This window comes from Aspergillus uvarum, assembly GCF_003184745.1.
Source record: "Aspergillus uvarum CBS 121591 unplaced genomic scaffold BO82scaffold_67, whole genome shotgun sequence".
NCBI classification, from domain to species: domain Eukaryota; kingdom Fungi; phylum Ascomycota; class Eurotiomycetes; order Eurotiales; family Aspergillaceae; genus Aspergillus; species Aspergillus uvarum.
The window spans coordinates 170,184-184,717 of record NW_020291364.1 but is presented as its reverse complement, the minus strand read 5'-3'; the positions used below and the strand labels follow the sequence as shown (position 1 = coordinate 184,717).

The following is a 14,534-nucleotide window of genomic DNA, read 5'->3' as shown; positions in this document are numbered from 1 at the left end:
TCCTCCTTACTTTCCCACTCACCTGACTTCAGATGGGAGCACCAGCCACCAACTACGTGCCCCGTGAGACTGGCATTATTTCAACCGTTGACACCCGTCAGCGGCTCCCGAATCTCTCCTATGCCAAGCACTCAGCCCTGCAAGGCGACGGAAGGGAAAGCAAAAATAACACTCCGTCCTACTGACAGCAAACAAAACCAAATCAACCACCACCCACCCTTTATTTATTACAGGAGGAACGGAAACTCAGCCACCTGACGGGGGGGGCAGCCTTGCGCCACTTTTTCCCAGACCACAGCTCCGTCGTAAAGACATCTCGTCATTCTTGGCACAGCCCTTCAAACCAATATCATTGCAATCACTTGTGGGGATTGTGGCTGTTCCGGAATCAAGGAACCTCACTATCGACGGAGTCAGACAGGAGCCGGACCAGGGTCTGGCCATACAAAATGAATCAATGATTCTCAATCGCTTTACCAAGACTTCTGCCTAAACAGCGAATACCTCCCAATCAATCACCTCGATCCCCTCCCCTCGAGACCGGCAGACAGAACAGAGAGCAACAACGTCACGTCTCACCTGCCCTTTGCTTCAGCCCGCGCAGGCGCCGGAGGGGGGCCAGAGGATGGGATACCTTTCAGGGTCCACTACTGCTGAATTGGCCGCCAAGAGGGACTAGGTGCGCGAGTGGGGAGGATTGTCTACGGTGAAACAAAACAATAGTGATAGGTGGCCGATACATGAATACGTACCCATTTCTCTTTCTAAGACATGATACTATTCTATTGTTATGGGGAGAAGGCCCGCTTCAGGCAGAGAAAGCATAGCAGAAAGACAATGATGCAATCATTGAAAGGCACACGCGCTTGTTTTGTTTGTTTGTTGTTTTTCGTAAGTGGCTTGATGATCGAATACAGCTTGCTTATGGTTGCATTGCAGCTTCTGATACATGTAGTGTATGCGCATACATACATACATCCCACCACACACTGAGACGAGAGGAGGGGCCCCCACGGAAGATCCAACAGAGCTTCTAGACTAGCCCGATGTCCACTCAATCGCGCGATTAAGCTAACTAATGAGACCCAGCCTAGTGTTGCAGTAACGCTCTTGGAAGAGGGAGGGGGAGAAATGGAGGGGAGGGCAAGTAGATCAGCCCCTTTCACAATCCTCATGGCAGAAAAGGTATAAGAAGGGTCTCCTCTTCCCCGTCCGCCAGTACACATTATTCTCAAACCATCGACACAAACACTCATCTTCCAAATCCAACCTCCAACCTGACAGTTTCTTCCCCTTTCTCCTTCATCACAAACCCCTTCACTTCAGTGCCACCATGAGCTTCCACTTAAGCGCCTCGGACGTCCACATTGACGACAACCATATCTTGGTTGCGGTCCTCAGAGACGAGGAGGGTGAGGAGCACGAATCCAGACTGGACCTGGATGAGTTTCTGGGAAACGACGAGGGTATGTCCATGACAGGCTCAATGCAGTATGGCGAATGATTCTGACTTCTGTGCCTATCTACCAGGCCGCTTTGACTGGGGTGGAAGCAGCTTCTCCGGCAGTGCTCGCGATGTGACCTTCTCCATTGAGGGCGGTGGTGAGGTCCCCGTGCTGCGCGCGGAGCTTGCCAACTCGGAGGGCGAGTACTTCCCCGCCGACGTCAACCTGTCCGAGCACATCGAGAACGACAACGGCAAGTTAGTTTACCAGTAGGCGAGTAAATGCTTGCCTGGGATGTTGGCTTGAGAGAATCATATCCACAGGGGGCACCTATATGGGTCGAAGTCAGAGGTTAGCTGGGCTAGAAATTTGGCATTGCTGCTCATCTCTCTACTGGGTAGTTTGAGATACCGTGTGGACCATTTTGTATTATTCCAGTCTGAATCTATACCAGTGATATTCGAGCGAGTACCACCAGTAGGCAGCTGAATTTCCGAAGAGATGGAAGATAATTAAGGCAACACGTCAAGTATTGGAACGCAATTAGTATACCCGGTCGAACTCAATTCCCGACGACTGCCGTTCAGAAACCCTCCCGAAAAAAATGAAGCCAGACGCCCTGGACTCGTACTCCTACCTGCCACCCATGTATAATATACCCTCTAAGATAAAAACTCATGCAGCAATGCAAATATGACTTGAACGTGAGCCAGTGCGAGCGTTGCAGTCGTGAAAAATGGATAAGACGAAAGACGAGTCGGGGCACAATCGCAAAAATTAACTTAAGTAAAGCACGGAGCAATTTGTAAGGAGATTGGAAGGTTGAGCATAATTTTCATCTACCATGCATGTCTGCCATCGTCAACGTCGAGGTCGTTGCCGTTCCAATCTTCGTCTCCGCTTAATTCGTCGTCGAGGAAGTCTTCTTCGTTGAACTGAGTCTCTGTCGGACGTTGATTGTCTATTCGAATCATGACGACATCACACAAGCCTTGAGTGGCGAGTGGTTCATCGTCGTCTTCAAAAGATCTTCGCCTCTTCCCTGTGACAATAGCTTCATCGTCAGAGTATCTTTTTTGAGCAATGCGCGCACTTTTCCGTTTGTTCGGTGTCATAGTGCCGCTGTGTTGAGTATCGGAATGATTGCTGGCGCCTTCATTGATCCTGGCTACTGCAGATTCGGAGGCATTGAGCAGTAGCGAAGTGCGAGGAATAGAACGAAGGTCAGGATTGGGCGGAGGACTTCGTCGCTGGAAAACTCTTTGCAGCTTGCCCTTCCATTTCTCGCGAAAAGTTGCTCGATCTCGCCACCCTATTTTCAGAATTGCGCTTATCACCAAGCGCCTCAAATTCTCTAAGCTAGGAGCGGCATTGAGAAGTGAGCTGAAAAAGACTTCTGCTGTTCTGTCATCCCAATTTCGCAACTGGAGGAGCTCGATCTCCCGAAGTGTTGATGGCCAGGTCGGGACCTCAGACTGTGAAAGTAGTTCCCGAAAATGAGGCTCAACGTCGTGGTAACTGGACCAATCATGCATGGATATATCCATCTTGAAGACTTCCAGTTGCTCACATGATACGGCCAAGTTGACAATGAAAGACATACTCAAATGACGGTTATGGCTTAGATTCAACTCTCGAAGATGGCGGCCATGCGTCGAAAGAAATGAACTAAAGTTAGTGGTCGTAATCTCATCACAGTTGTTTATTGTGAGAGAGGTGAGGGTTGTCGGAAGATTGGGCAAAAGGTGATCATTCACAATTGAGCATTCTATAAACTCTAAGCGCCGTAAATTGGGAAGGTCAGCAAGGGCTGCGGCCAAAAGTATCTCTTTTTCGGTGGAACTCTCTGGCAATTGTTTGTTGTATGGATCATCACACATAACGTGTAGAATTCTCAGATCCTGCATCATATGGAATGCGGGTTGAATGTGCATCTGTGACATCAGTTCGAGAAGCTTTTGAGTCTCCATGAAACGGCTGTTCCAGTCCCAGCTACGAAGGCGGATAGGGCTTGACGAAATCGCATGGAAAAGACTGTCCGGGTAAGTCCATTTTGAGCGCTGAATAAGCCACGGGGGAAGGCCGACAACGTAATCATGACTATGGTAGAGTCGTAGTGTTTTGACTTGAGGAGTCTTCTCCAGCAACTTGGGCAGCTCAAAATAACCCAGGGTCGACCCGCTCTTGTAGAACAGAAGGGCTTCCACATCAACATGCAGCTGTTTGATTTTATTGATATAGTTTGTAGAAAGTTGATCTTGAGGTTTGGCTAGCAAGTGTAGCAAACCGTGAGACTTAGCGGCCGGTATTAATGGAGGGCAATGGTAGAGAGCGGCCAAGGCAGGCTCATGGAAAGAACGGCATAGTAAAGCGACTTTGACAAGCCACTGCACGGAGCTCTTTCTGCTGGTAGTCCTTTCGTCAATCAGAGGGTATGATGCACGAACAAATATATCGAGGAGTATGTGATAGGGAAGCGTCTGCCACGGCGGTATAACGCCCGAACCAACATATGGAGCAGCATCCACTTCGAGCTTTCGACGCTTGTTAAGCGGACGTCCAACTTCCATCCGCCTCTTCTTGACAGGCCGCTTTGCCTTCGTTGTTTGTGATCTTGTTCTTACGGTTCGTGTGCGGGTAGGCTTAGATGGTCTGGCGTGGTTGCTTCCCTCCGCGAGAGTGAGAGGTGCGTGTGCGGGTGCTTCACTGCGAGTCATGGTATCCGTGCCTTCGTCGCTGAAGTCGTCAAGCTCATCGTCGGTGGTTTCCTCGCGATAGGAGGCCGGCATACGGTTAGAGTCTCGGGGGCGCAGAGAAAGCGACAACCGTTCAGCGCGTTCACGATCCGATTCGGTATCCTCATCGAGCCGATCGTCGGAACTGCTGTCTTCGTGGTAGGACTGTACTTGAGTTCGACTAGATCGGACAGGTCGAGATTGTCTGGAGGGGCGCTGACGAGGAGGGGTGCGAAGCGTGGGGGCCATTCTGGGGCGAGGTTATGACGCTGTCACTGTAATGTAGGGAAGTAAGGTAGAGTAGATAGTGGCGCATCTAGACTGAGACTGGAGAGGCGAGCACCAGATCACCGAAGGACATCGATAAGCTGGTCATCCCAGATGGACCGCCAGTAGTTGGAGAATGAAATGCCGAGGAAAGTTAGTGGTAAGAAGGAAGGCACCAGGTAGCTGGCAAAGTTGGATGAGGTCGATGGATGATGTCGCCTGCCTCCAGAAGTTCCAGTTCCAGTTCCAGTTTGGATCGAGGCTTCCCTGAACGGGACCGAAGGGGGTTTATCGATAAGACTGGAGTATGGGTAGACTGACTAGTCAAGTAACTAGCAGTGACGAGTGAGCGATTGGCGGAAAAGGCGTAGTGCCGGGAAGTGATGGCAGAATGAGGGTCGGAATGACTAATGATTATCAGAGGGGGTCGATCAGTAGATTCTTGTGGCCTGATTGCTCAGGCGAGCGGCGGCTAAACTGTTAAGGGGTGCATGTGACAGGGTGTGACTGCGTGACAGGCAATTGAATTGCACAGTGCAAGTGAATGAATGCAATTGAATGCGAATGGCGGCAGCCCGTCCAAAGGCACAGGCCCAGGCAGGCCCAGGCATCAATTTCCCCCGCCCTGAGGCCACGACGCTAAGCCTGGAGAGGGATCGAGGGGAGCCCCGAAATAGAAACAGTCAGCTCCTCTCGAGTTCCTAATCTATCATCGGCCTTCTTTAAAGCGCCGCCGTCGTCCAGCCACCCTCTCCTCTTTTTCCCTCTTTCCTCTCTCTTTCCTCTCTCTCTTTTTCGTCGAGCGCTTGCGCAACAATGTTGTTTGATCTTTACCTTCGCTGTTGCGATGATCCTGCATTGATTGCTCCAATGCCGTGTCACTAATCTCCATTGCTTGTTAAGTTTGTATATACTTATACACGTACAGCTGCTGTACGTTATCAACAATACCACTCACTGCACCTCACTCCACCAACCAACTAGGTACTTCCTCCGATTTGAACGACCCTATCACGAGGATCCGAATCCCTCCAATCGCGCACTGCAATTATTGGGCTGGCCCCCGAAATACCCGTGCTTTACAACCACCGTCTAATAGGACTTGACTTTATATTTTGGCCCGTTCCAGCCCCGGCCTCAATCTGAGACCTCCCGCTTCATTACTACCTATACCTATGCATTTTATCTTGTCTTGTCAGTTCCATCGCTTTTTCTCATTGATTTCCAAAAAGTCAGCAGCGGTAATTCGGTCTAGACCGTTTACCCGCGCCCTTTCAAGATGGAAGCTTCGTTTCCAAATGTAATGAACCAGCCGGTTCAGCCAGTTCATCCGGTCCAGCCAGACCGGGCGGAATTAGGGCCTCCGCCGATGATTATCCAGCAGTACGCCAGGTATCCTGCCCCGGAGCCTGGCTTACATAGCGCATCCTCGATAGGTAGTGCTCGCAGTCAGATTGCCACCTCCAAATCGCCCCCTCTTCACCGCAAAGCTACCCCGCGCAGCTTACAGGCATCGCCAACCGCTCCACGCCCTGGCGTGCCCCCAGCACTAGCACCGGCACAGGTACTCACTCCAGCACCAGCACCTGCACCATTGCCAGTACCAGTGCGCCAAGCACCCTCATTGTCTCCTCCCGACTATGACTCTTTGCGCCAGAGATCTACTCGAGAACAGATGGAACCGCCGGAGACCCGATCCCTTCCGTCTCGCGACATCACGGATGCGAACATCGACGATGCATACATTATGTTTATATTCTACTGTAACCCGAATGTCCCTTTGTCGATGGATACTTCGGAATTACGAAAGACCTTCAGATGTCCTCCACGAAGTGATGGAAAGAGCTTCAGTATATTTGCGCTTTACGAACTGATCAAGAAGCTCGATTGCAAAGAGTTAAAGACTTGGATTCAGCTGGCTATCGAGCTGGGGGTAGAGCCGCCTTGCATGGAAAAGAAACAAAGCACGCAGAAAGTTCAGCAATACGCAGTGCGACTGAAGGTCCGTTTGTTCATTTTATCTCTGACGTCTTGTACCATACCAAGAATGAGTTCGAGCGCTAACTTCCGACAGCGCTGGATGCGTGCAATGCATGTCGATGCCTTCTTCGAATACTGTCTAGGACACCCTCATCCTTATTACACTCAGCTCCCGCCTAGCGATATTGTAAGCGAGAGCCGGGACGGGGTCCCACTCGAAGAAGATCTCGCCTTGCGAGCGCTTGTTCCTCAATGGAAGCCCAAACGCGGGCGAAAGCGAGCCGAACTCGAGGCGATGGAAAAGGCCGCCAAACGACCACAACTCGACACATCCCTGAACGTGATTCACCCAGGTCCCTTTTCTGGGCAGACCTCAACATTTCCAACAAGCGCTATTCCATTCAGCGCCTTCCCTGATGAGATAGAGTCGACTGATCCGTGGATGGGGAATGCGCACACATTCTCAACGGAGGGTCCATCTGTGACTCATGCTCCCCAGCAAAGTCAAGATCTACGATGGAGACCTGTTGAACGCGATGCCTCGCCCAACGGCTATCCTCAATCTGCGATTATCCCCAGAAGTAATCATCAGTCGGAAATCTTCATCCAGCCTGCAGAACCCCGCTCAGCAGTGACACCATCCACCGGCGAGAAAACACGCCCCAAACGGCGTCATGGCCCCGCTGTGTCATCCGCCTGGCCTAGTAACAATGGGAGCAATGGAAAGACACGGGGCCGACCTCCAAATCGAGGAACAGTGTCAGGCCCATTTTCATCCTTCCCAGTAAACCCTGCCCGCTCCGAATCTACTCACCAGCCGAATTCCGCGATCCGATCATCTCCTGCCATTGTTCTCGACCAGGAGCACGCTAATCGGTTCAGTGACTCACCATACCAGCAATCACCTACACCATACAATTTAGGCCCCAAGCCGAATAAGTTGCAGCTTCAGGTTCCACAGCACCCTGGAGGACCTGTGCGCCTGGCGACACCGCCCACCTTGGCGGTAAACGGAGTCCATGGCGCCTCTGGCATGATGAAAACCGAGAATACTCAGCGCAATGGAACTCTGGCACCACTTTACGACTATGCTGGTAACATGGGTGTCACCAATCCCTCTTCTTATGCCAACCGCAACGTTGTGCAACAAACGGAGATTACAGCAGACGACGTTGTACGTGTTTTGGCAGGCGAGCTACTTCGTGGTAGAGTTGTCGGTCGGTCCGCTCCTCTCAGTGCGGAAGAGGGCCGGGGCTTGGCATCATCTGTTGTTTCAAATCTCGCATCCACATATGCGAAAATACCAGGCGGCTCAACAGCCCTCATGTCCGCATTACACCTGGGTCTGGGACACCAATTTGGCTATCCCGGAGTCACCGAAAGTGTGATGACCATCCACATCGAGGTGATGCCTTCAGCTTCCTCCACTGCGCCAAGCGTTGATGGAACCACTTCAAATCACGTATATACGATTACTCACGAGTACAAGCACGGGCTACGATTCTCCACCAAGGTGACATACGGAAACCTCAACATCGGAAGATCTGACAACAACAAATTCGAAAGCTCATTCAGGGCGACTGACGAGCTGGACAACAGTGTTGCTGAGTTGGACAGCGTCACCGATGCTGAATTCGAAGTGGAAGGCGCGGACGGAAACGTCTCCGAAGCCACGTGGAGGCAGCGGTACCTCAAGCTTCGTGCGCAGATGCAGAAAAAGGAACGGTCTCTATCTAATTATAAGCGCAAGATCTTAGAGTCTGTAATGGCAGACCTCTAAGCGGACGCACCTTAATCATCTTTAGCCCAGCCAGGTTCAACTGTGATACCCTACGAGACTATGTAACCTCGACAGGCAACACTGCCTGTGAGCCTTGTGCTATTTGGACATACATCTGCCGTTTATATTCCGGGTACAAGCCGGAGTGACTCTTTGTTGTTTGGGTTCTGTTCATTCGTTTTACTGATACCCTTTGAGCCAACTTACCTTGACATGCGTCTCCTTACTATAGAACTTAACTTCTCTACTTTCAATGCATGCTGTGATGTAACAGCTTCAATTGACTTCATGCATTCATGATATCTCCCCCGTAGATAAACCATCAGAAGGATCCATTGCTCTTCAACCATATTGCCATCAACCCGGGTTCCACATAAAAGGGCGTCGACCAATGCAAGGCTTATCACACCACACACCATCTACCATAAAAGCCGACGATATCGAGAGCCGCGCGCGTAAACCGTCCGATGAGACAAAGAAAAATCGATTGAGAAATCTCTCCCGAAGCACGCCTGCAGGCAAGGTGGAGGTCACCGCAGTCCAAGAACGAACCACAAAAGACCTGGAGACGGCATAGAACGAACGCTCTGCAAAAACCGACTACTCAACCTCCAACCGAGTTCTTCAGATCGCTTTACAAGATCATGTTCCCTAAGCCGTTCCCTCCTGGTCATGATCATCGAAGCCAGCCTCGTCCAAGCCCAGCATCTCTCTGCGATCCCCAATTTCCCTTTCCCCATTTTCGTCATCCACCAGCATCTCCTCATCGGCATCCTCCTTCTTGATGGCCATGCCTTTCTCCTCCTCGTCCTCCTCCCCATCTTCCTGCTTGATAGCGTCATCCCCGGAATCACTCATCCCAACCAATCTATGCGCTCTAGCCACCGCCATCTCCTTCATGAGCTGACCCTTTGTCTTCTTCCTCGCCAGCAGGCCACTCGTCTTCCCCTTTCGACCAGAGGCAGCAGCTGCAGTCCGCTTGCGACCCTTGCCTGCTCCTCCTCCCGTCGCGGCGGCCTTGAGTCCATCGGCTTCATCCTCATCAATGCTCTCATCGTTGGTGGGTTTCGAGGTAAGATTGCTGCTGCCCCCCGCTGGAGCGAAGTTGTTTGCTTTCAGGAGACGCTCGTAGCGTTTTGCGCTGGTTCGTCCATTCGTCTGTTAGTTCGGCTCTCTTCCTGTCTGCAGGAAAGATGTGTTGTGTGATTGAAAACGAGTGGCATGGAATGGCTCTGGGGAGAGATGACAGCGAAGGATAGAGGGAAAAGGAACTCGGCATCACTTACGCGGCTCCTTTGGTCACGATGTCGCACTCTTTGGCGACGCTGGCGAAGTCGATCTATCGTTGTTCGAGGTGGTGGTTTGTTAGTTGGGATTTCTGGGGATCGGTCTTGGTCCTTGGGTTTGCGTTGCTGGGATGAGGCACAGGGACTGGGAGTTGATGGTGTAGGGGTCGTATTGAGAGTACTAGATGGATGGGCCCAAGGGTGGAGGGAGGAGGTAGAGGACTTACTTTACCGCCGCCTGTGGCGTTGCGGATGCAGCTCAGGAGAAACTGCACTTGATCATCCGCGGTGAGGTGAGGCGCTCTCGGTTTCGAGGGTGTGTTGGCAGCCATCTTCTGCTGGGATGACCGGTGTGTTATCCTCAAGGTGTATCGTCGTGGTGAAAAGGGGAGGATGATGTCTTGAGTCGTGAAGGTTTTGATAATGGGGTGGAGATGAGGAATGATTTGATGGTAGGGGAGTGTAAATCGGTAAGGTGAGAGACAGGCGAAGCGGGGGGAAGATGAAGGTAAGATACCTGGGAAGTGAGTGGGAGAAGAATCCCTTATGGCCTAGCCCAGTTGAGTGAGAGGTTGCAGCAAGATTGGAGAGAAAAGAGCGAGTCCAAACAGATTAGGGGAATTGGGAATGAAGTATCAGCTTGACGTTGATTCACTGGTGGAACACGGTTCTGATTCTAACACAGGGACATGAGAGTATGAGGTCAATGTTTGGAAAATCACTTTGGACGATTGGAGAAAACGACTACTGAGCAGGAGAAGGAAGGCGCAATGGCAGTCAAGTACGTTTTGTATTGCATCTCCCAGATTTTCAAACCCCCAATCTGCTATCCAGAGTCCGATTTGCAGAGGCCAAGAGCATCAGCGTTCCTTCCCCAAGGCTATCAGAGTGGATATTTGACAACAAATGAGAAGCATTAGACTGCGCATAAACCAAATCTCATCCCCAGAGCTGTCGGAGCTAATTCCTCGAAAGAGTCAACAAATGAAATAAGAACGGAAGATTTAAGACCCTACCAACAACGGTCGGATACCCATCTGCCTGTGTAACAAAATCCAATTAGCGACAAAGCAAGCAAATCCTCTTTCAAGGCAATGTACCAGTATCGTAGACCATTCAAGAAACATTCAGACGACCTCATTTGCAAGATCGACCTCATCTGGGGTCTCAGACGCAACCACAACTTCCACCTTGGGAGCAGACTTGGCACGGGCAGCAGCGCCCTTCTTGCGACCCTTTTTGTTCGGTTTGGCATCGACATCAGACCCAGCCTGAGCTTCGTCGGAGGTGTTCAACTCAGCAGCCTCCTCAGCATTGGCCTTGGCTTTCTTTCGGGGGTTCCTCTTGGCAGGCGCCTTGCGTTTGGTCGGGGTAGTGACTTCAGGGGCGGCCTGCCCGTTCTGAGCATCCAGGGAGCCATTGCCTCCGGCCAACGCGGTGTCTATCTTGGTGGGGCTTCCACTTGTTTGGGTGGCTTCGAGCTCAAAACCGTAACGCTTGCGCAGGGCGCGGAATCGGTTCGCGGTGGAGGCAACGTTGGTGTAGCCAAGCGCAGCGGCCACTCGGTTCAGGTCAACCTGTTTGGAATGCTTAGCGACAGTAGTGAGAAAATGCGAGGAAGAAGAATGCTTGCCTGTCTGTCAGATGTCATGTTCATAACACAACGTACGATGAATTGAGCATCAGTCTGAGGAATCTCATCCTCGGTCTTTGTCTGCTTGGGTCCAGGCATGATGATTGAGGTGGAGTAGACCCGATCTTAGAAGTCAGGGTTTAATTGGACTGAAGGACTGGGTTTGACACGGTAGTCTGTATGATGGATGGGGGAATTCAGGGAGAAGGACTGTTTCGAGGAGGGGATGTGTGTAATGGATTGAGGACGGTTGCTGGGGTTATGCAAAACAGGTAGTGAGGGAAATAGTCCCAATCCTCACCCTTCTAGCTGGCTGAGAAGACATGAAAATGGATATTGGCTTACCTTAGTGAACTGACTCGATCAGAGTCGTGCGCTAATGACGTGTGGAGATAATGGGAGATATTAGAAGTGATAAGGTGGTTGTCGAGGGAGGATTGCAAAGAATGGAAACCGTCCAAAGCAAGGTCAGATTGAAGAGAAGGTCAGTCTCAGTCAAGGTTGGTGTTCACCACATCCAGCAAGCCAACTGTTGTAACACACCCACTACAGTACCACACTTATGTTCGGTGATTCCAGGAAGATGCAGTTGCTGCAGGAAGTAAACAAAATTCATATTGTCAGTGATGTGTTAATATTGTATTTCGACCGAAAGATTGAAACAAGCGCAGCAAACATGATGTATGACTTGGGCCACGAGCTTCATCAGTTGCAGTCAGACATGATAGCATACAAAATGATAGCAATAGCAATAGACCAAATTCCCAGACCCAAACCTACCCTACTCACCAGGAACATCACCATCCTCTAGCTGCTCCTCCTTAATTGCCTCTTCGATCTCCATATCCTCTCCCACTATCACCTGCTCCGGCTGAATCCTAGGCCACCAGAAACTATTCGGGTGCTGGGCTCCGAAGGACTCGTGGTAGAATGGCTCGGGTTGGAACGCAGGTCGAAACTCAGCTTGAAGCCCGGGTTGAAGTGCCGCTGCAGATGCGTAATTGGCCGGGTTGCCGGGGTCGGTAAACATAGAAGTGTCCGGCGCAACAGCTGGCGGGATTGTCGACATTGGGAAAGAGGTAGTAAGAGGTATATCCACCAGCGATGAGACGTGCTCGTCGTAGGGCTCGGGCTTGAACATATTCTCCAGGCAAGGCTCGAAAGCAGCCTCCAGAGGCTCGTGCTTTACCTCGGGTGTAGGAAGAGGAGGGGGGTGGTACGGTAGTCGTGCAGCTGGATGAGTGGGCGGCATCATAGGAGAGAGCGAAGGACCAAGAGACGGCATCATCAAGGAGGAAATATGCTCGCCGTAGGGAGCTGAAAATCTCTGGTTCGCCACCGACTCGGGAGAAGGGGATGGAAGACTCTTCTGTCCGTTTTCGCTGGGTAAACCACCCTTGTTCGACTTTGGGTTGTCTTTCTTAGCACGGGGAGCCCGGGTGGATGGAACATTGCCCTCCATCTGCTGTCTGAAGCGGGAGTATCGCATCCGTGCAGCGTGGCCGTTGGAGATTTCGAGATCAGTGGCCACTAGGTTCCAATCAACCTATCAAACTGTCATTGGGATGGGATATTTCCTTCTAGGTTGAAGTACAAACCGATCTAAGATCCAACTGTTTGAGTATAGCGTACAAGAATTTGGACGCCGGGGTGTCAGTCGGCACGGCCTTGCCACGTTTTGTGTTCTGCATGGTGGAGCTTGAAGTAGTCAAGAGATGGGACTTTCTGTGGTAGGAGAGTAGTCTTGACACGAAGTATGTAGATGATGCCTAGAAATCTGGAGAACTGGCTGAGATGTTTGCACCCCAATGCACGTAGAAGGATGGAATTTATAATTCATGATCCTGGGGTAGATTTCATCATCAAGATAATTTAGGCTCACAGTCACCATCATACTGCATCACCGACAAAGATTCCGGCCACTCTGAAAGGAAGTTTGTGGAGCCTCTACATTTCGCCCAATAATAATGCAAATTCAGTAGAGCTTTTTCATGCCGGCTAGTGGCATGCTGCAGGTGACAACAGCCTCATTCGCAAGATTGTTTAAACGTGCCTGGAGCATAAAACCCACGTTTGAGTAGAGGAACCACAAAGAAAGCTTGTACAAGGACCTTGTTTTTACACTCATCCTTCTTACAGCATGCGAGTAGGGTTGCACTAATGGTAAGCTGATGATCACGTGGTTCGTTATACCCTGATTGAACACATCTTTGGCTGATGGACGGAGGATAAAGACTACAACAGATGGTTCAACATTTCAGATCAACCAGCATGGCTTGTAAGAGGTGAATTGGATACTAGAGAGTCTTGTTTAAAGTATATTGTCTTACCCAGGGCTTGGCTAGAGTGACGGACAAGCGAGGTATTAATGCCACCTTTCATCTGTCCATCTATCAAACCTACCAGTGAGTCAACCAATGGATGATCTTACTCAACAGACTTAATATGGTCAAAAGTAGTTATTCTGAATCTTGTTTGAGGGTACTACGCAGAGAAAATAAATCTCCTTGCTATGTAGATTTTTAGCTTGAGAGATTCAGCCACGCTGCGTTGAATTGAGCTAGTCGTTAGTTGTCAATTTCCATACATTGCTTTTACTCTTGAGAAATAGTGGGTATGTTGACGGCCGCAAACCTACGCTTGTTAGTATGTCCAACACATGCTTTCTTAGAACCATGGATTAGGTCGCCTTTCAGGATCAGCTGGAGAAAGACCCATGTTCTCCCTTATAATATTTTCGTCCAGAAGTCTAACCTTGGAGAATAATTCGACGCAGACTCTCCAGAAGTACGCAACTACACTCCATATCTTCGTGCTAAACATCACTCATACACTACCTAGGTGCTGATCCTCAAAGGTTCCCTAGTCAAGCCTAGCAACGCCCAAGTCTTTACTGTAGCTACTCTCCGATAAACAGGTTCCTAGATTGTACTCGCCTTCATCATGCTTCTTGTTGTTCTCCTGTTGAAAGCAAAGTAGTCTTCATCTCATTATCTCCCACATCATAACGCCCAACATTCCCCATTTGAGTAGATCAGTCCTTATCCGGCTGAAAGAAGGTCAAAAACAGAAGAACATCATCCAGCGAGCCAATTAATTCGTGAAAGTTATTCTGTACAACCTACATAGGAAGCTCGGGTAGATTTCCATTGAGTGGCATCGACCACGATTTGCACAACTTTACTCCACTGTGAAGAAAGAGCGGCAAACGTCGATGAAATCGTGCAGGCCGACACGAAACGGGGTGAGACAGGCTAGGTTGCGCTGAGAATAACATTCTGAGTTATTCACTTGTCGATGCGCAAGGGTCAGCAGACCCTGGTCACTCTATGCGCAACCGCACTAGTCCGGGTCTTCTTGCGCTTCCACCTCTACCTGCAAACCACATCTCACTTATTCAAGAGGATC

General features: G+C 50.4%; 6 protein-coding genes across 6 annotated transcripts; 2 read left to right on the top strand and 4 right to left on the bottom strand.

Moving 5' to 3' along the window:
* Window positions 1-523: 523 nt before the first annotated feature.
* BO82DRAFT_178368 (uncharacterized protein) lies at window positions 524-1,374 on the bottom strand. The gene has a single exon (XM_025630399.1). It carries the CDS (start codon window positions 1,254-1,256, stop codon window positions 789-791), a length of 468 nt encoding a protein of 155 aa, XP_025487744.1. The 5' UTR covers window positions 1,257-1,374; the 3' UTR covers window positions 524-788.
* On the top strand, window positions 1,306-2,010 carry BO82DRAFT_358215 (CVNH domain-containing protein). Its single transcript, XM_025636227.1, has 2 exons — window positions 1,306-1,466; window positions 1,531-2,010. Exons 1-2 carry the CDS (start codon window positions 1,334-1,336, stop codon window positions 1,716-1,718), a joined length of 321 nt encoding a protein of 106 aa, XP_025487743.1. The 5' UTR covers window positions 1,306-1,333; the 3' UTR covers window positions 1,719-2,010.
* Window positions 2,011-2,284: 274 nt separating this feature from the next.
* BO82DRAFT_293601 (uncharacterized protein) lies at window positions 2,285-4,429 on the bottom strand (the record flags this gene model as incomplete). The annotated part of the gene is made up of 1 exon (XM_025631797.1): window positions 2,285-4,429. The coding sequence occupies one exon, from the start codon at window positions 4,427-4,429 to the stop codon at window positions 2,285-2,287; it is 2,145 nt and encodes a 714-aa protein (XP_025487742.1).
* A 1,387-nt stretch (window positions 4,430-5,816) lies between these two features.
* Window positions 5,817-8,207, top strand: abp2 (putative ARS binding protein Abp2; the record flags this gene model as incomplete). Its single annotated transcript, XM_025637611.1, has 2 exons — window positions 5,817-6,449; window positions 6,522-8,207. The coding sequence occupies 2 exons, from the start codon at window positions 5,817-5,819 to the stop codon at window positions 8,205-8,207; spliced, it is 2,319 nt and encodes a 772-aa protein (XP_025487741.1).
* A 2,339-nt stretch (window positions 8,208-10,546) lies between these two features.
* Window positions 10,547-11,225, bottom strand: BO82DRAFT_423578 (uncharacterized protein; the record flags this gene model as incomplete). The annotated part of the gene is made up of 2 exons (XM_025640251.1): window positions 10,547-11,130; window positions 11,163-11,225. 2 exons carry the CDS (start codon window positions 11,223-11,225, stop codon window positions 10,621-10,623), a joined length of 573 nt encoding a protein of 190 aa, XP_025487740.1. The 3' UTR covers window positions 10,547-10,620.
* A 1,297-nt stretch (window positions 11,226-12,522) lies between these two features.
* On the bottom strand, window positions 12,523-12,817 carry BO82DRAFT_245996 (uncharacterized protein; the record flags this gene model as incomplete). Its single annotated transcript, XM_025630825.1, has 2 exons — window positions 12,523-12,672; window positions 12,725-12,817. Coding segments are annotated over 2 exons (243 nt in total), but the record flags the coding sequence as incomplete, so codon positions are not given.
* Window positions 12,818-14,534: the final 1,717 nt, after the last annotated feature.